At 54.8% G+C, this 19,979-nt stretch overlaps 1 protein-coding gene across 6 annotated transcripts in view; it reads right to left on the bottom strand.

Annotated features, from left to right (window-relative positions):
- Positions 1-3,261: 3,261 nt before the first annotated feature.
- Positions 3,262-19,979, bottom strand: part of CACNA1E (calcium voltage-gated channel subunit alpha1 E) — a 131,527-nt gene continuing 114,809 nt past the window's right edge. For 3 of the 6 annotated variants that reach the window (XM_066556196.1, XM_066556193.1, XM_066556198.1), the window contains 10 exons: positions 19,176-19,272; positions 16,990-17,095; positions 15,494-15,601; positions 14,900-15,000; positions 14,523-14,629; positions 13,872-13,980; positions 12,375-12,503; positions 10,834-11,014; positions 10,557-10,747; positions 3,262-7,428 (listed from right to left, as the gene is read on the bottom strand). In XM_066556196.1, coding sequence (XP_066412293.1) covers positions 6,889-7,428; positions 10,557-10,747; positions 10,834-11,014; positions 12,375-12,503; positions 13,872-13,980; positions 14,523-14,629; positions 14,900-15,000; positions 15,494-15,601; positions 16,990-17,095; positions 19,176-19,272 — 1,669 coding nt within the window. In that variant the 3' untranslated portion in view covers positions 3,262-6,888. The remainder of the gene's footprint in view (positions 7,429-10,556; positions 10,748-10,833; positions 11,015-12,374; positions 12,504-13,871; positions 13,981-14,522; positions 14,630-14,899; positions 15,001-15,493; positions 15,602-16,989; positions 17,096-19,175; positions 19,273-19,979) is intronic. The other 3 variants (XM_066556192.1, XM_066556194.1, XM_066556195.1) reach the window with 2 other exon arrangements.

Below are 19,979 nucleotides of genomic sequence, written 5' to 3'. Positions count from 1 at the left end.
CTGTGGATTTGGGATGACCCGTGGAGATTTGGGATTAAACCATGTAACTCTGTGGATTGGGGAACCAGGATTTGAGTACTAAACTATTAGCAAAATATATCAATTACAGCTATTAGTGTTTGTTAAATATGAGTACTTTGTAAACTGAGAAAAGCTATAAAGCTGAACTAACATTTAGAAATATATATATGTACTATATATATATACAAATATGCTGTTTGAACATTTGTACAACTCTTAGTTCTAAATGAAATATATAAATATGTCATAATGTTAATTTATTTGAATCTGTACTTCTAGAAATGCTGCAACTCTTTCATTAAAAGGGGGAATTGTAGGGGGATACAGTATGGGTAAAGGAAGGTGGTATAGAATGGAATCTTATCCCCTAAAGAGTTGCAGCTGAACCAATCACTAAAGATTAGGAGCAGCCTGATCTGAACAGGCCACACCTGTAGCCAATAAGAACAGTGGTATAAAAGAGTGGATTGGTGGGGTCTGGAGTCAGATGGCTGCTGCAAGGACCAGGAATGGTCAGTGCTCAGAGGAGCTGCCTGTGAGAAACATTATGGAGGTACAAAACTCTGGTGATATGGAATCCTTGCACTATAATGACAATAGAACTCTTGATACATATATATATATATATATATATATAAGACAACATTGATAAATAAGACAACAGGTAGATGTTCCTGGCAGGAATGGGGGGATGCTCCTGGCACGGGGGAGGGCTGTCCCAAGGAGCTGCTAGTGCTGTGGCAGCCCATGAGCCGGCAGCTCCACGTGGCTGCCGCTGTGAGTAAGCACCAGCCCCTGTTCAGAGCCCACGCACATCCTCGGTGTGCTGGAAGTGCCACCAGAGGAAGGAAAAGGAAGGGAAGGAGGCGGCTCTGATCCGAGATCTGAGCCATCAGCTGTGCCCCCAGCGGGAGCAAACCCTGCCCCCTCCTCCTTGAACCCATGGAATTTAAACACCTTGTTAGGATGGGGAAAAGGAAGAGGAAAGAGTTCATTCTTTCAAGTTCCTGCCCCCTCCTCTCGTCCTTTGCAGGCCCAAGGGGTTTGGGTTTGGCTGTAGCAGCCTCATGGCCAAGTTTCCCTTGTTTTGCTGGAGGAGGGAGCAGATGTTTGACCAAAGGACCCAGAGCCAGGCTTCCCTTGCAGGGATGCACAATTGCTGACATTCTGCCTGTAAAATAATCCAGGAATATTTTAGAGAAGTGCCTGAACCTGCAGAGCTACAGACACACCCCGTGCCATGGGCTTTCATTTGGCTGTGCAGGAGGGAAAGTGGGGCAGAGACAGAGACAGAAAAAGTCCAGCATGATGAGGAATCCATCCTTCTCCTCCCAGGAAGGTCTTTTCCCAGGGGGAAGACCCAGGTTAGAGGGTGATGATGTGCAGCTGTGCCAGCACAGGACTGCTGGTGTCCCCCAGGCTGTGCACAGCAGTACCAGGGGCTGGGATTGCTCCCACATCCCCAGAGCCTGGGCTGGGACAGGGGCTTGGAAAGGTCCTGGAGCACTCCCAGACCAGGATTTTGGGCTCTGGTGGCCCTGCCCCCAGTGGCTCCCCAAGGAGGAGCAGCCCCAGCACTTCTGGCAGCCGCATCTGTTTCAGGGGTACTTTTGTTCCCAATTTATCCCCTGTCTCCTGGAGCTATTATAAGCAGGTACAATCTGCATCGCCATTGTTATTCAGATGATGTACAGATAATTTTAACCTTTCTGTTCCATTTGTCAAGGGGCTTTTTTTAGCCTCTGTGCCTGCCAGGCAGAGCTCTGGCTCTCCCACAGCCAAGGCTCCCTGTTTTGCAGCACCAGTTTCCCTTGTGAGGGTGAAGCTCTGCCTCTGCATTGCTCTGGGTGTCTTCTCCATGGCCCCAGATATTTTTAGGGGATTTGGGGAAATGTGCTAGAGGTGGTGATGCACTCAAGCTGCTGCATCCACCACTCAGCCAAGGTGGGGGTTCCATGGGATGTCCATCAGAGACCTGCATATTCCAGAGGCTTTCAGAGCTTTTGGAGCAGCTCATACTTAAAACAGCACTTCGAGGAATGTTAATGCAGCACTTCTGGCCCACACAGGAGGACATCCTCTCCTCAAACTGCTTCCAGCAGCGCTGCAAAGGCCTCAGAGCTGAAGGTGGCATCACCACCCTGCAGAGCCTTCCCCACAGTCAGGACTGCAGATCACTTTTTTGGCTATAAAATGGGAACTCACTTCCCAGCCTGGAAAAAACTGCTGGGCTGTCATTGCATTCATCGCCTCGGGAAGTGCTCTCAAAGCTGGGCCATCTCCTGGAACTCCACACTTCCCACTGAAAAAACTTCTCATCACTTCATGAGCCAGAGAAGTGAAAAGCAGATCTGTCAGCATTTGGGAAATAAAGGGAAACTCGCCCAAAGTGAAGGGCAGGATAAAAGCAGTCCCTAGTACAGGTCATGTGGGCTTAGTCCTTGGTGTTGTGAGACACACAGGGTAAAGCTCAGCTCAGGGGGGTCCAGAGAAGGTGACTGCCTTCACCCTCCCCTGAGCTCTTCTTGGCACAGTACAGGGAGAGAAGGAGAGTGTTCCTGGAAAGCCACAAGGCATCCCTGTCACCCCAGCTCAGCCTGCAGGCTGCCACAGGCTGCTGCCTCACCCCTGGCTGCTGGAGAACTTTTCCTGCTTTAACAAAAAAAGCAGATGTGACTTCAGCATCTTTGCTTTACAACTCACCCACAAGCTCTGGACCAGGCAACAGCATCTGCAGCACCCTGGCATCTCTGAGGGGTGGCCAAGCTCTTTGGATGCCCCCAAGGCACAGATCCCAGCAGGCTTTCCAAGCCCAAGGTGCAGGCTGCTGCTGCCTTGCATTCCTGCAGTGACACCATGGCACCGATGGCACCGTGACACCCTTGGCTTCCCCTGGCCCCTTTGCTGCAGTGCCACCACTAACAGCTCCTCAGGCTCCTGGCCCTGGCTCCCCCAGTCCCCCAGGGCCCAGTACCCCTCTGTGTGTCTGGAAACAGCCGGGTCTGAGCCACAGCTAGCCCAGGATATCTCAATATCCTCCCTGCCCCTCTCCTCCACAGCCCCCCACCCTGCCTGGGCTTGCAGAACACCCCATCCCACAGGATGGCAGTGCCAGCACAGGCTGTGTGCCTCCCCCTCCCTGCCAAGGGGACCTTTTCAGGGGTCCATGACATTACCCAGAGTCCCCACAGCCCCCCCAGCACGGAGTGGGGAGTGCCAACGAGACCAAGCCTGCAGCAGTTCTTTACAACAAGGTTTTATTTTTCTTTCCTTTTGACAAAAAACATTGAGGAGTTGTACATTGGTGGTGGTCAGCTCGGTTCCCCGTTTGGGTCCAAACGAGCAGCTTATGTTACAACATCCCACCCCAGAGCCTGGGGGATGGAGGCAGAGCATCTCCCACTCCCCCTCCCCAGGAGAGACAGCAGCCCCACGCCTGGGGGGCTCTGCCATCCAAGCTCTCCTGGGGGGACAGGAGGATGGCACAGCTGGGCTCTGTGTGCCAGGGCTGCCACCCCTCCTCACACACCCACCACAGGGAGATTTGCAGGGCTTCCAATCCAGTCCCAGCACCCAACTGGGAACCGATTGCACGCCCCTGGTGAACTCCTGCCTGCCCAGGGCATGTCCTCTGCAGGCAGAGATTGAAATCCATAAATCCATCCCCCCTGCCCATCCTGCCTCCGAGTGGCACAGTCCTGGTGCCGGGAGGCTGCAGGAATGTCCGAAATTCCACAGAGGAGAGATTGCACAGCAGCAAAGCCCAGTCCAGCGCCTTGAAAAGCAAGGCACGGGCTGCGGTGGTGCCTCGGGGCCAGTTTGGGTTCCCCCCTCGGTTCTCCCCTGGTTCTCCCGGGGGTGTTTTTGGTTTCAAAGACGCGCTGTGCAGGTGCCACCGTGTCCCCGCCGCTCCCTGCCTGTCCCCAGCGCTGCGGCTGCTCCGGGAGAGGCAGAACGGGGCAGTTTCGGGCCCCTTCCGGGCGAAAAGGGGCTGTGCTGTATCGCACACAGTTTCTGTACTGTTAGTTGAACGCAGGGCTGACATGCCAGAGAGCTGCGGTTCGGGCGGTGGCAGCCCGCGGGGGCTGTGCCCCATCCTGTGCCACCAACACCGCTCGCCGGCCCCATGCCCGGGGCTGGAGGAAAGAAAAGCGCCCAAAAAGCTGGAAATCCGCATGGAACGTGCCCCCGCTCGGAGAGCATCGCTGCCTCCCTCCCACCCGCCAGGCACAGACACAAAAAGCCGCCTCCTCCCGTCCCCTCCGCGGGCTCTTACTCAGAGCCCGGCGCATTGTCAGACACCTTTCCGCATTTAGAAGGAGACGATCCCGACACCTATATTTAGAGCAGGTACGGCATCGCCTTCCCCTGCCCCCGGCAGCACCGCGTCCCCTGTCCCCGCTCAGACCCGGCTCTCCCAAATTCCAGAGCTCCGGAGGCTTCGGGCTGGAAGCCACGAGCTGCTCACGGATGGCTGGAAGGGACCAGGCAGTGCCCGTGTCCCCAGCCACCAGGGACCTTCCCCACGGCTGCACGGGACAGGGTTTGTCCCATGGAGACAGAGGGGGGTATGCAGGATCTGAGCCTGTGGAATTTTTGGATCCCTGGGCAGGTTTGGGAAGCAGCAGAGGTGGCCCCCAGCATCAGGGACCGCTGGAGGCAGGAGGAGCTTTGGGGCCTCTCAGGGGGCACAGGGGGCACTTTAGGCCATGGGAAAGGGGGGGTTTGGTCCATGCACGAGCCCTGGAGCTGGAAGCCTTCAGAGCCACAGGGATTTGCTTCTCACAAAGCAGAGCTCCCTCGGGGAGCTCACAAAGCGGTCAGGGCATGGTCTGCACATGCAGGAGCAGGGCACTTTGTGCACCTTTCCATCAGGAAGAAGGCATGAGCTATCCAGGACCAAAGCAAAGCCTGGCCAGAGCTGCTGCTCAGCTGCACAGCAGCCCCAAAGACCCAGACCACAACAACCTGCAGCAAAGCAAAGCCATGGGCAGGAGGAAGGGCAGGGTGAGGGCTGTACTGCCTTCCCCTGCCCATCCCCACGTCCCATCTCCACTTACAGCCACCACATCTGGTCCAAACACACAGAGCATCCTCCAGCCCTCAGAACAAACCCTTCCCTGAGGCTCCAAAGGCACAGCACCCTCCAGCTCCCCAGACCACGCTGGGGCTGACAGCAGACACAGCTCATAGCAGAAACACAGCACTGGCCACCAGGGTGAGCCACCCATCCCCACGGGCCACCAGCAGCACCTCCCTGGGCACAGCACTGCGCCCACTGCATGGATCCTTGAGAGCTGACAGCACTTAATTAGCAGATAAATTAATGACTGGAGCTGGAAGGTGCTCCTGTTCTGCATTGTCAGTGTTTGCAGGAGGGCTGAGCCTCCCTGCTCAGGACAATGCTCCTTCCCCAAGTCTCCCCAGCTCTTGGGCACCCACCTGCTCCCACACCGGGGCCGTGGGGTTTGCACAGCCAGCCCCCCATGGCAGCCCTTCTCCAAAGGGGGGCCAGGCCTCCGGAGAGGGCACAGGTCATGGCTGCAGGGGAAACTGAGGCAGGGCTGGTGCCAAACCCCAATGCCTGTGCCCGGAGGAAAGATATTAAAGGTACATCATGCACCCACAACGTCTTCACTCCCCTGCAGACATGGATTTCTTCTTTTCCTGGGAAAACAAGCAGAGGCCTCTGAGAGAGAGGTTTGCCATTACCCCCTTGGCACTGCCTTCTCCTTGGGACAGCTCTGTCCTCATCCCTTGGGCATCCCCCTCCTGCAGGCACCGAGCTGCCCGAGGAGCCCTTGCCACAGCCATCTCTGAGAGAGAAAATGCAATTCCCAGAGCTGGAAACACCTGGGAGAAGGGAGCAAGGTGACATTCCCAATGCTCTGTACAGCAGCCCCCCAGGGAGGCTCAGTCCTGCCCCCACCAAAGCAGGGTGCAGGAGCCCCAAGGGACTGGCCAGCATTGTCAGGTGATTAAAACAAATCTATGTATGTGTATATCTTTATATATACAGCATATAAATATATATACACACACACACCCCGTATATACACACACAGGCACACCTAGAGTTCTCAGTATATAAATAAATATATGTCGGTGGGACACAGGGTACATCCGGCAGCACTGAGCCCCCCACCCCCAGTACAAACCAGTTCTGCCCCCTCTGCTCTGTCTGGGTGCATCCCAACCCCTCATCCCCTGCCCCCACGGTCACATCCTGCCCCTTTTCCAGGCAGGATGAGACCCTCGGGGAGGGAAGTGCAAAGCCACAGCAGCACAAGCCCAAGCGACAGAGCAAAGGGGGTGGGTCCCTTGCATCCCTTTGCTGGGACTCTCCGGCCATAGGGAGCAGAAAATCCCTTGGGATGAGCTTTCCCGGGGATCCCCTCGGGGCAGGGAGCGGGGCTCCGGCCGGGGGGGGGCTCTCCCTTGTCCCCCAGCACTCCAACCTGGCCAGGCCGCTCTGCTGCCCATCAAATGCTTCTCTGTGCAGAAAAAAAAAGTGATAATAATAACTGAAACTCAACAGATTTTAATTTTTTTTTTTTTTGCACAAAGACTTTTTTTTCCCCTTTCTTTTCTTTTTCGTTGTGATTTGTGGGTTTTTTTCTCTCCTTTCCGGTCGGTTTGGGGTGGGGGCTTTTTTGTTTGGTTGGTTGGTTTTTTTGTTTTGTTTTGTTTGCTCTGTTTTGTTTCTTTTTTGTTTTTTCCCCCTGCGTTTGGTTTTGGTTTTTCAGTTTCATTCCCAGGCGCGGCGAAGAGCATGCATCGGAGAAGGGCAGGGCGGGATGGACGGGGAGGCAGCCGAGGCGAGGTCGGGGCGCGGGTTTGAGGCTCGGGGGACAGAGGGGGCAGCTTCTAGCACTTGTCATCTTCCTCGGTGTCGCTGAGCACGTCGATGCTGGCCCCGCACATGACGCCTTGCGCCGCGCCTCGCCGCCGCCGGCGGTAGTGCCCGTTGGGCATCTGCCACCCGTGCCGCAGCGGCGGCGCCGAGCCGATGGTGTTGGAGCGGCCCAGGCTGGTGGCCACGGCCGCCTCGAAGGTGAGCGTCTCCTCCTCACCGCAGTCTGAGGCGTGCGAGTCGTCGTGCAGCGCCAGGTAGGGCTCCGAGATGTAGCGCTGCGGCGTGGACTGCCGGCTCTGCTTGCCCGCCGGAGAGCTGGAAGGTTCCGCCGGGCCGGCCGCGCTGGGATCCAGGCTGGAGGAGAGCAGCGGAGAGCCGCCCTCGCTCTCGTCGGCCGGGGGAGAGGTGTCCCCGGCGTGCCGCAGCATGGAGGCGTAGGACAGCAGGGGACGCGGCTTGGGGGGCACCGGCGGCAGCTGGCGGCGGCCTCGCCGGGGAGTGCTGGTGTCCGAGATGGAGGGGATGGAGCTTTCGCTCAGGGAGCCCATGCCCTGCAAGGCACCGGGACACCATGGGCAATGCAGGCAGCAACACGCACCAAACCACACCAAACCACACGCCATCACACCACACATCACCACACCAAACCACACCACACCCCATCACACCACACCACACCACACCACACATCACCACACCACACCAAACCACACTACACCACACCACACATCACCACACCACATCAAACCACACCCCATCACACATCACCACACCACATTACACCACACCAAATCACACCACACCCCATCACACCACACCACACCACACCAAACCACACATCACCACACCACATTACACCACACCAAACCACACCACACCACACCAAACCACACCAAACCACACCCCATCACACCACACATCACCACACCACACTACACCACACCAAACCACTGCACATCGCACCAACCCACACCACACCACACTCAGGAAGTGCTCTCAAAGCTGGGCCATCTCCTGGAACTCCACACTTCCCACTGAAAAAACTTCTCATCACTTCATGAGCCAGAGAAGTGAAAAGCAGATCTGTCAGCATTTGGGAAATAAAGGGAAACTCGCCCAAAGTGAAGGGCAGGATAAAAGCAGTCCCTAGTACAGGTCATGTGGGCTTAGTCCTTGGTGTTGTGAGACACACAGGGTAAAGCTCAGCTCAGGGGGGTCCAGAGAAGGTGACTGCCTTCATCCTCCCCTGAGCTCTTCTTGGCACAGTACCACCACACCAAACCACAGCACATCACACCAAACCACACACCACACTACACTGGACTATGCTACTACTATTGTGCTGGAGTGGAGTAGGGTGGATACGGGGGTTGGTCCCTCTGTAGCAACTGGGAGCCATGGGTGGAGGCCGAATTGGGCTGATTTTCTGGTGGCAGCCAGAATGAGACCTAGTATGGGTAGTGTAGGAGTTTGGGAAGGAGTGGGAAGTTGTTGGATTTCTCAGGTGTTTGTGGTGGAAGCCAGTCCACACCAAACCAAATCAAACCACACCACACCAAACCAAACCAAACCACACCAAACCAAACCAAACCACACCACACCACACCAAACCACACCAAACCAAACCACACCACACCAAACCAAACCACACCACACCAAACCAAACCACACCAAACCAAACCAAACCAAACCAAACCACACCACACCACACCAAACCAAACCACACCAAACCACGCCGCATGTGACTGTGTCCACAGGGGTCTGAGGATGAGGGAAGAGACGAGGATCTGACTCCATGTTACACAAGGCTTGATTTATTATTTTATGATATATATTATATTAAAACTATACTAAAGGAGTAGAAGAAAAGATTTTATCAGAAGGCTAGCTAAGAATAGAAAAAGAAAGAATGGTAACAAAGGCTTGTGGCTCTCTGTCTGAGCCAGCTGACTGTGATTGGCCATTAATTAGAAACAACCACATGAGACCAATCCCAGATGCACCTGTTGCATTCCACAGCAGCAGATAACCATTGGTTACATTTTGTTCCTGAGGCCTCTCAGCTTCTCAAGAGGAAAAATCCTAAAGAAAGGATTTTTCATAAAAGATGTCTGTGACAACCACACACCACACCACACCACACCACACCACACCCTCTCATGTCATGGACATATTTTATGAAAAATCCTCTCATTAAGATCTTTTCTCCTGAGAAGCTGAGAGGCTTCAGGAACGAAATGTAAACAATAATTATCTGCTGCTGTGGAATGCAACAGGTGGATCTGTGAGTGGTCTCATGGGGTTGTTTTTAATTAATGGCCAATCACAGTCCAGCTGTCTAGGACTCTCTGGTCAGTCACAAGATTTTATTATCATTCCTTTCCTTTCTATTCCTTCCTAGCCTTCTGATGAAATCCTTTCTTCTATTCTTTTAGTATAGTTCTAATATATAATTTTCTATTAATATAATATATGTCATAAAATAATAATCAGCCTTCTGAAACATAGAGTCAAGATTCTCATCTCATCCCTCATCCTGAGACCCCTGAGAACACCACCACACTCTCCCCACATCCTGAGCTTTTTTCCTTTACTTTATGAAAAATCCCTTTGCCGGGATTTCTTCTCCTGGCAAAGATGAGAAGCCTCAGCTTCTCCATGTTTTGCTGCTTTGGAATGTGATTTGCAGAATTCTTTACCCAGCATTTGAATTGTTTTAACTTAATGACCAATCCTAGTCCAGCTGTGTCTGACTTTCTGGTCTGTCACAGGTTTTTATCATTCTTGTTTTAGCCTTCTGATGTATCTTTTCCCTTTCTCTAATATAGTTTTAATATAATATAATATAATATAATATAATATAATATAATATAATATAATATAATATAATATAATATAATATAATATAATATAAATCAGCCTTCTAAGAATATGGAGTCAGATTCTCATCTCTCACCTCGTCCTGGGGACCTCAACACCACACCACCCATGGAAGCTGCCTCTGTCTTGAAAGGGTCACTCAGCCCCATCCCTGCCCCACGAGCTCATTGTGGTCTGCAGCTCTTCCCACAAAGAGAAGCACACAGGCAGGCACTGATGTCCCTGGTGACCAGTGACAGGACCCAAGGGGACAGCCTGAAGCTGTGACAGGGGAGGTTTAGGTTGGATATTTGGAAAAAGTGCTTCACCCAGAGGGTGGTCAGGCATTGGAAAAGGCTCCCCAAGGAAGTGGTCACAGCACCAAGACTGACAGAGCTCAAGACACTTTCAGACAATGCTCTCAGGCCCATGGTGGGATTCTGAGTTGGACTCGATGACCCTTGTGCTCTGTTCCAACTCAGGCTACTCTATGATTCTATGCTCTTGGTGGTCAGAAGCAAAAAGCCCTCCCAAACCCACCCTAGGAAGAGCTGATAGCTTGCCATGGCTGGCATCTCCATGGGTGGCTTCAGGCTCACTCAAACACTGGCACCTCCAGGCTGGCACACCTGACTTTGGCAGGGAGCAGATGCCATAGCAGCAAAAGGATCAGAATGAGATCCAACCCCAAATACTCTGCAGGGTGCACAGGAGACACAGAGATGCCACCAGCAGGAGATGAGACGGTTCAGACCTCCCAGAACCAGGGCTTATCTTCCTATTTTTCCTTTGCACTTAGGAATGGATCCCTGTTACCCACCTGCCTGCTGGGTGTCTGTGACCTGCCCTCGCTGGGTGACCGTGACTCACGCCGCCGTTCCGGTGACTCCTCCTGTGCCTGGGGACTCCTCTCCTCGGAGTTGCAGCGGGAGATGTCCGGGGACAGCAGGTGCTTGCGCTCTTTGGACCGGCCCCGCTCCCTGCCCGAGCGGTGCCCCTCGGACCGGTGGCCTGCAGGACACCCACGTCAGCCCCCAGCACCACCCCCTCTGCGGCAGCTCAGCTCTGGAGGGGTTTTTGGGGGTTTTTGGGCTCACCCGAGTCGGCGTTGAGGCGCCGGGCGGACAGCTGGAGCGAGGAGTGGTAGCTGCGCCGGCGGGACTTGTAGGTGTTGTCACTGCTGCGCTCCATGGAGAACTCATCCAGCCAGGAGCTGTTGGGCCGCTTGTCCCGGATGGTGGAGAAGGATCTCCGCATGGAGCTGGTGTCTGTCACCACCTGCAAGCAACCCCGGCCAGCCGGGGAGAGCATTAGCGCCAGGCAGGGCTGGGGGACAAGAGGAACCCGTTCACCCCCAGCACGGGGATGGCCACGCTGTGGGATGGGGAGATTCGGGGTGGGGGCAGCCAGCCTGAGAAGAGCCCCCCCAGATAACCTCTGCACAAAGCATGGGTGGGAGGAATGCGGGGTTTGGCCTCGGAGCTGGTGGGCTGCCCTTCCCCAGAGGGCTGGAGCTGTGCTGCACGGGCAGAGCCAAGCCCAGGGGCTGGGGGAGAGCAGCAGCACCTCCTGCTCTGTGTGGGGACACAGAGGGCACCAGAGCATTGCTGCCTCCCCAGCATCCCTCCCCACTTGGAAAGCAGGGTGGAGAGGAGCAATCCTTGAAAAGATTGTTGGCAGAGAGGGGTCCCCCAGTGCCCCTTGCTCTGGGTTCATCTTTCCAGCCACCACCACATCCACACACCTCCCTACTCTTCCTTTATTCCCACATCCCCAGCCCTTTCCCCTGCACTCCTTCCCTATCTCCCCGCTCATGCTGTTGTTTTATCTTCCCTTTCCTTTTCTTCCTGCCTCCCATGCTTCTCCTTCCTACCTTCTCCCCTCGTTACACCCTGTGTTTTCACATGTTATGGGGAAAACATCACCTCCTTCCATACTTCCTTTGCTTAGTTCTAGCAGCTCTCTGCCACTGCAGCCTCAGGCTGTTCTCCATCTCCTCTCACCTCTCCTGCTCCCATCCCCTCCTTCTGGTCACCTCCTTTGCTGCTGAATGACCAAGAAAGCCCACGAGACAAAGCCTCCCTTTGTCTTCACACCCCCACAAAGTGCCACGCCAGGACTTGGTGCCTGCACCAAGGTGAGACAGCAGAGCCAGAGACTTCACAGCAAACACCAAACCCCAAAAAAATCTGTGTCTGTGGGGAGGCTGAGCACAGGACAGAACAACAGAGAAACCAGGCAGACAGATGAGGAGGTGAGACGTGGCCTGGGTTCCCCTGGACAGACAGAGCACGTGTTGGGACAATGGCAAAGGACGAAGGCTTTTCATCACCTGTGGTCATCTGACAGCTGGGCTGGGGCTCCTCAGACCTCAGCCAGTGCCCAGGGCTGCAGGAAAGGAGGGGGACAACATGATCCTGGACCTCCCCCACGAGCCTGGAGATGGATCCCCCAGGCTGCTCTCTGCTGCCAGTGTCCCCCTTGTAGGGCAACAGCAGCTCTCCTGCTTGTGCAGCACCCAGAGAAGGGGAGAAGCTCCGGTGTCAGGGTGCTGGGAATGCCACGGGGGTCAGCACAGAGAAGGCCCAGCCTTATCTGGCAGGCTTTGATCACCTGTGGGGGCTTTGCCTGGTTTTACCTGGGGATCCACAGTGAGACGAGGCATGGAGGAGGCCCTCCCAGAGACAGCGTGGTCCTGAGTGTCCACGGGAAGGTAGCTGCCACGGTTAGAGGGCTGCACTCTTTGAAACTCCCTAACCTCTGGCTCCTGGAAATAAACACACAGCCAAGCTCTTGGGATGGGCTTGGAGCAGGGCAGCACGCTGCTTTGGCCCTCTTGGCAAGGGGACAGCCCTGCTTCCTCAGCCAGGGGCAGAATTTAGGTTGGTCAAAAACAGGTGGTAAAACACTAGCACGGGTTGCCCAGAGAGGTGGTGGATTCTCCCTCCCTGGAAGTGTTCAAGGGCAAGTTGGATGGGGCTCTGAGCAACCTGATCTGGTGGAAGATGTCCCTGCCCATGGCAGGAGGGTTGGAAATAGATAAGCTTTAAAAAGTCCCTTCCAACCCAAACTATTTGATGATTCTATGAAAAACAGGGTCGAAGCCAGTAGAATTCATCACATTGCCACTGAAAAATACCCTCCAGTTCACAGTCCCCAGGTGAGCCCTGATGTGGTGCTTCAGGCTTGCCTGATGGCCCTTGCACCTCTGCAGTGACAGTGGAAACCCTGCCTGGGTCTGGGGCACCCTGGCTGCTCAGGGTTTAACCCCAAAGGGACAAATGGATAGGAATTTAAAAAAAAATCAAATCTTCCTGGCCACATTCCTGTTAAAAAAGCACACACTGCCCATAACACTTAAAAGCTTTGGTTAATTTTAGATTTTAGGGGACTCTGTGGATGCTCACGTTCCCTCACGGTGTCGAGGAGATGGGCACAGAGTGATCCTGGAGGGGTCACTGGGAGGGGACTTTATGGGGGCAGGGGGAGTCTGATCTGCCCCCTCCCCACGTGGCTGGGGTGGCCGAGGCAGGGGACACCTGCCTGTGTCATACACAGGTGACACAGAGCTGCAGACCCTGGGGACACAGGCTGGGGACACAGGGCGGTGCCACACTGCGCCGGGTGGTGCAGGAACGCAGACATAGAGAGATGTGTGATATATAGAGATGTGTGATATATATAAATATGTGTGATATATATATATACACACACAGACAGACAGGAGGCCAGGGAGGGCTGCTCCTGCTGGAGACAGTTTGACAGCTTGGCTGGGGGGACTGGGGACAGCACCACTGACAACAAAATGGACACGAAATCCGAAAACATCAGATACCATCACTCAGCACGGGGTAACCCACTGACATGAGTGCTCAGTGGAAAAAATAGCCTGTGGAGAGAAGGATATTTTACTGCAGGACATTGGTCATGGCTCTCACCCCAAAAGCACTTGTGCTGCCTGGCCCCACGGGTCCGGGCAGGTCCAGGCATGGCTGTGTCCCCAGTGCCAGGACATCCAGGGATATTTGTCCCGTTTTGGATCTGCTGCCATCCCTGAGCTGTGCTCGCTCCCCACACCTCCCCGTGCCCACCAGCATCCATGCTGGGGCTGCAGAGGAGCAGTGCATGACTTTACCAGAGACTGGTGCTCCTGGAACTGCTCCTGGGCTGGATCCATGCACGCCAGCTGGAAGATCTCCTGTGGCGAGAGCGGGCTCAGCGAGGGGAACCCACCTCGGCTGCTCCTGCAAACACAGCCCAGCTTCAGGCAGGTGATCCCACCACCCTGGGACCACCTCTCCTGTAGCTCAGAGCTGGGGAGCCCCCTGCCTGCCCCCCCAGGCTGCTGAGACCCCGTGTTTGAGCAAATATCAAGTTCCCTGGAGAGCTGAAGTGGTGCCCCAAGGCAGGAGAGGACACCAGGGCCCCGAGTCCTGCAGCAGCAGTGGGACATCCCAAGGGCAGTGACAGAAACCCTTATCAGCTCATTCCCACCAGCCAGGGTGCTGGAATCCCCCAGTGACCTGCACTGCTCAACAGCTCCTGGGGTCCAGCTTCACCCTTCCTGCAGGAGCAGCATCCACAGACCCCTGGCCATCCCCTTGTCCCACCTTGGCTGCTGCTGGCGGTGCTGACACACACCAGGTACCTGGAATCCTGCAAAAGCTTGGTGCCAGGAGATTCCTTCCTGCTCCCAGCAGCAATTTTACCCTTTCTGCAGCCCAGTGCCAGCTCCAAGAAGGAAAGAAGGGCTGCAGGAGCAGGAAAGTGGCAGGGCAGCACTCACAGGCCTGAGAGGGTGTCCTGCTGGAGGTACGGCAGAGCCTTGGCATTGGAGATGATCTCCTGTGGCAGAGAGGACGGCTCCATGCGCTGGAACATGGGGGCATTCTTCTGCATTGGGGAAAGGGAGAAACTGAGCCTGTAGGAAACGTGGGGGAACATCCAGTGCTTCCCCAGCCAAGCTCCCACCACTCAGAGAAAGAGGACACCATGCTCATGCTCCCTGTCAGGGACTGAGGATGATCACAGACACGCATTGTAGTCCCCAGCCCCAACCTGAGCTGTTGTTTTCACCCCATGGATGCATGTTTGGGCTGGGAGGTGGTGGGAAAGCAGAGAGGGTGATCTGAACATTCCTGTCCTGCCCTGGCTGAGCCTCACCTGCTCCTCCAGCTGCTGCCTCTGCTTCTTTGCCTTGCTCTGCTTGTAGTAATCCATGATCATCATGGCTGCATATATTTTCCCAACAGTCAGGTCAGAGGCTGGGAGCATGAGAGGGAACAAAATGGGGTCATTTGTGTTGTAAAATAAAGCACCAAAGTGGATCTTGGGAAGAGCCCTGCTCTGGGATACCCTGGTGACCCTCAAGTTCTTCTCACCACTCTAAAAAAGAGAGTTCAGAGCACCCAGACACTCCCCATGGGGATAAAATAGATGGAGATGTTTGAAATCATCATCACCCTCAGCCACCAAGGCACACACCCTCATCATCTCATCAGGTGTGCTCAGCCTCCCACCCTGCTCCCCAGAGAGCATTCACAGGAGGCTGTGGCTTTGGCAGGAGTAGATCCCTGCAAACCGGGTGCTTTTCCAGAGAGCTCCCAAGCAGCCAAACAGAACAAGGCAGAACAAACCCTTCCTCCACTTCTCCTTGAGCTGGGGATGGGTCTGGCCAGTCCCCACCTCCCTTTGGGAAGAAGTTGCTGTGGGGATGAGGGGAATTTGAAAGCAATGACAGCCCCCACACAGACTCACTTTTTGGCATGGGTACCAGCAGGTCAAGCATCTTCTGGGAGAGGTGAGGCCAAATGGTCAGGATCTCCTTTTGAAGCTCGGAGTCCAACTGCTGCCAATCTGCACCACCTTCAACAGCAGGGAGCAAAAATGGCCCAGACACATCAAACCTCAGCACCAGGGTCCAACCAGCCCCCCTTTCCCATCCTGCAGTGAGGTTCCACCTCAGCATCCATCTCTCTGGGCTGGGAGGGCCACCTTGCATCAGCCAGCCTGGTCCCCTGCTCCCACAGGGAAACCTTCCTCCCATCCCTTCCATATGTGCCTCCATCTCCCCATCCCCTGCCCTCCCACTCAAAGCTGCCACCTTCAAACTTGCCTTGGGTCCGTCTCTGCAGCTCCCATCCCACTCCAGCCCACACACACCTGCTGCTGCCCCACTTTCCTTTTGCTGGTGAGCAGATCATGTGCTGGTGGAAGAGCAGCTCTGCTTGGTAAACCCAGAAATGCTCAGTGAGGCTGTGCACAGAGAGCAGAGTTCTCTGGCCAGGGCTCTGCTGAGCTTAGGAAGCCCTGGGACCATCAGAAGCTGTCAATGTGCCCCAGCAGGGCCACCCAAGCACAGGGGCAATTTGGGTGAGCTGTAGGACACCCAGGTTCAAATCTCTGCTTTGTCTGGAGGGGTCTGAACCCGTCCCTGTTGTCTGAGCACGGGGCTTTGGATGACATCTTACCCTGGGTTGGGTTTTCTCCCAGTAGCTGAGCTGTTCCTAGGGGATGTTTTATTGAAAATGCCATGTTTCTGCAGGAAGTTTTTGATCTGATGAATCACAGCTTTTCCAGTAACAACAACAAAGGAGATTTTCCTGCTCTGAACATTTTATCTTCCCTGAGAGACAGAGAGGTTTCTTTTCCCCACAGCCTCAGGAAGCCAAGCACGTCTTTTCCATCCTTGGTTTGGCTTTTTACATGGGGAGGAAGGGGAATTCTCTCTCTCCTCCACTACACAGTGGACATCGAGCTGTTTCTTTTCTCTAGAAACAGCTTCTGATGAAGAATTCTCTACCTCTTCCCTAAAGAGATAGATTTTTTTTTTCGGACAGAAAGTGGCAGAATTTTGCCCGTTCAATGCATTTGCTCCCATCTGTGTGCATCCAGGCTCTGGATCCCAAATTAGCTGTGAGGTCCTCAGCCCAGCCAAAGAGAAAGGGACTTTTTTGAGAGGTGATAGGACAAGGAAGAAGGATTTTAAGCTGAGTGAGGGTAGACTGAGCTTGGATATTAGGAAGAAATTCAGAAGGTGGTGATGCCCAGAGAAGCTGTGGATGCCCCATCCCTGGAAGTGTCCACGGCCAGGCTGGATGGGTGGTGGGAGCTGTCCCTGCCCATGGCAGGGGGGTGGAACAGGATGATCTTTAAGGCTCTTTCCAACACAAACCCACGCTGAGATTCCACCAAAAGGGCCACGAGCAGTCTGCAAAGGGTTTCAGAGTGCCCCTCTCTGGCACAGGCTTTACCTTTGGCAATTTTGATGTCCAGGGCCGTGCGGATGAGGGCCATGAGGGTGGAGGTGAAGTGGACTGTCATGTCCTCGGCCACGGGCATGTTCATCAGCACCAGTCTCTGCGCAAGAGAGAGAAGAAAACAGCGGACGGAAAACAATATCGAAAAACACATCGACCAGGCTGGAGGAAAAGAAATTAAACATTAAACAAAAGGGGGGGGTGGGGAAATAAAAAAATTAAAAAAAAAAAGAAGAATCCAAATTAAAAAAAAAATTAAAAAAAAAAATAAAAAGCAACAAGGAGTGTCAAAACAGCACAGCCAAAAAAGAAGGGCGAGGATCACCCCACCAGCCCCCCCACCTCCCCGGCTCCTTCCACCCCAGGACACCGGCTCACTGCCTTCCAGGGCTCCTCCTGCGCCCAGGAACGGCCCCTGAGCCCCCCTCCCCACGTGCCACAGCAGCCCCCGGCACTTTTTTGGGAAGACACACCCCATCCATCAGGGATGAGGGCGTGTGGGATGAGCGGGAGGGGAGGTGGGCTCAGGTTTCCGTTCCCGGGGGGTTTGGCTTTCCAGCTCTCAACCCTTCCCAGCTGGGGCAGGGGAGAGGAGGGTCCCTAACCTTCAGGGACTTCAGATGGGCTGGATATTCCTCTAGCATGCTACATCCTGGCACTCCCTTTTTGCGTCTTTCAGAGATGAAGTTTGCCAGCACATGCAGGGGGGTTCCAAATTATCCATGGGTGGGGAAGGGAAAGGAAGGGAAAGGGGAGGGTGGAAAAAGTGCAGAAGGAAAGAGAAAAGGGCAACCAAGGCAGGTTAGACACGCCATGCTCCTTCCCCACCCTGGCAAGGCGGGGTGCAAACCGAAGTGACCAGATCCACTTTCCAGAGAGTATATTTTGCTTTGTGAACACCTTGGGTCAGCCCTTCCCTGCTCATTCCTTTTCACCCAGCTTCTCACATCCCTTTCCTGCTTTCAAGCCTCCCTTTTTCCCCCTGGGAAAGTGTGATGGTGGATGTATGCTTGTGTGAACACACACGTGAGAGCCTGAGAGGGTGGAAGCATGTTTGGAAGTGTGCAGGAACCCAAAGGTGCTATCCCTGCTAAAAGGCCAAGAAAAACCCCAATTTCCTCCTCAACAACAGCTCCTCCTGTAGCTCTGGGCCTTGTCCTGGCAGCTGCTGCCCTCAGAAAGCCACACAGCTCCCACTGCACATCCTCCACAGCTTCCCATGTTCCTGATCCATAAGCCTGATCCGCAGCTGGGACTGACTGACAGCCACCACTGCGGGAGGGACAACTCAGAGCTGCCTTTGGAAGGACCCTGGCTTTGCCTTGCACAAGCAAGGGAAAGGGCTTGGACAGCCCCTGCTGATGGTCCTGGCTCCTACACACAACAGGCCTGCTCCTATGAGATTTGGGATTTGGGATTTGTCTCCACTGCCCACCTGCTTCCCATCTCCGTGGGCTTCTGCCCTTGGGTCAGGATGGTTCCAAGCCCCTGGGAATGAACTCCTGAGGACATCTCACTCTCCTAACTGTGCTACAGGGCTGTTCCTCACCTCCTGCAGCCCTCCCACTTCCACACTCCTGCTGATCCTGCCCCTCCTTTTCCCCTGGGAGCTGCGAGCTGTCACTGTGACACACGTGGGGACCAGCCAGCATGGCCAGGGCTCCTGTGGGCACACTGGGACAACTCAGAGCTGCCTTTGGAAGGCCTCTGGCTTTGCCTTGCACAAGCAAGAGAAAAGGAGAGCCCCTGCTGATGGTCCTGGCTCCTCATGCACAGCAGGCCTGTTCCTATGGGATTTGGGATTTGGGATTTGTCCCCACTGCCCACCTGCTTCCCATCTCCATGGGCTTCTGCACTGGCTGGGATCAGGATGGTTCCAAGCCCCTTGGCATGAGCTCCTGAGGACATCTCACCCTCCTAGCTGTGGCCTCACCTCACCTCCTGCAGCCCTCCCAGTTCCACACTAGTGCTGATCCTGCCCCTCCTTTTCCCCTCGAGCTGTCACTGTCACACACGTGGGGACCAGCCAGCGTGGCCAGGGCTCCTGTGGGCACACCAGGCTCCCCAGCAGTGAGCCAAACACACGTTGGACACCCCAACAAGTCCCCAGCTCCCCACCTCCCGCAGGTGGCCCGGCTCCTGCAGGGCTCTGACCCCCAGAGAAGGAAGGGTTGATCTACCTTATAGGCCACTTTGGAAGGACATCTCTTGCCGAGGCCTAGCGGTGGTGACATAAGAGTCAGCATTTCATACATCTCAGTGTAATGGATTCGGCCACTGCTCATGGAGGGGGAAGGGGAGGGAGGGAGATGCAGAGAGAGGAGGCATTCCCAGAGAGCGGAAAAAAAAACAAACAAAACAAAACGTACGAACGGAAAAATAGTACAGGAAAAAACAGGAGAGAAGAAAAAAAAACAAACAAAAAAAAGAAAAAAACAAACGGACAAACAGGAAAAGAACAGGAAACCCGTTAATCAAGGCAAATCATACATGAGAGACTGTCCTGATGTGGATTTATAGCACTGCTCACACAGACCCAGGAATGCTGGCAGAAAGTGACTCACCCCTCTCCTCTCTGCTGCTGGCCTCAAGTGCCTGTCTCGCTACCAGCCTGGGACGAGTCCTGTGCTCTGAACCCCTCTCCTAAAGCCCTCCATGAGCCCCCACCTCGTCCCACAGGTTCCAGGGCTGTGTGCGAGTGGTATAAATCAGATACACGGCACTCGAGCCATGGGTTATTGCAGATAAGGGTGCCTTGCACCGCGGCGCTCCGTGGCCTCCGGAGCCTCTTCCCTCCCGCGGGGGTGCCTGGTATTTGCTTGGCATGGCCACCTAACCCATAGCCAAAGGCTGTGTATCCCCAGCTGGTGGGGTCTATGCAATTGGGAGGCAGCATCTTGCATAGAAGGCAGTGGGCCAGGGTCACTTGTCACAGGAAGATGCCCAGTTGCTTCCGTCTGGCTCTGCGGATGGAGCACTTCCCC

Source organism: Molothrus aeneus, chromosome 9, assembly GCF_037042795.1.
Source record: "Molothrus aeneus isolate 106 chromosome 9, BPBGC_Maene_1.0, whole genome shotgun sequence".
In the NCBI taxonomy this organism is placed as follows: domain Eukaryota; kingdom Metazoa; phylum Chordata; class Aves; order Passeriformes; family Icteridae; genus Molothrus; species Molothrus aeneus.
This window is presented reverse-complemented; position numbering and strand designations above follow the sequence as displayed.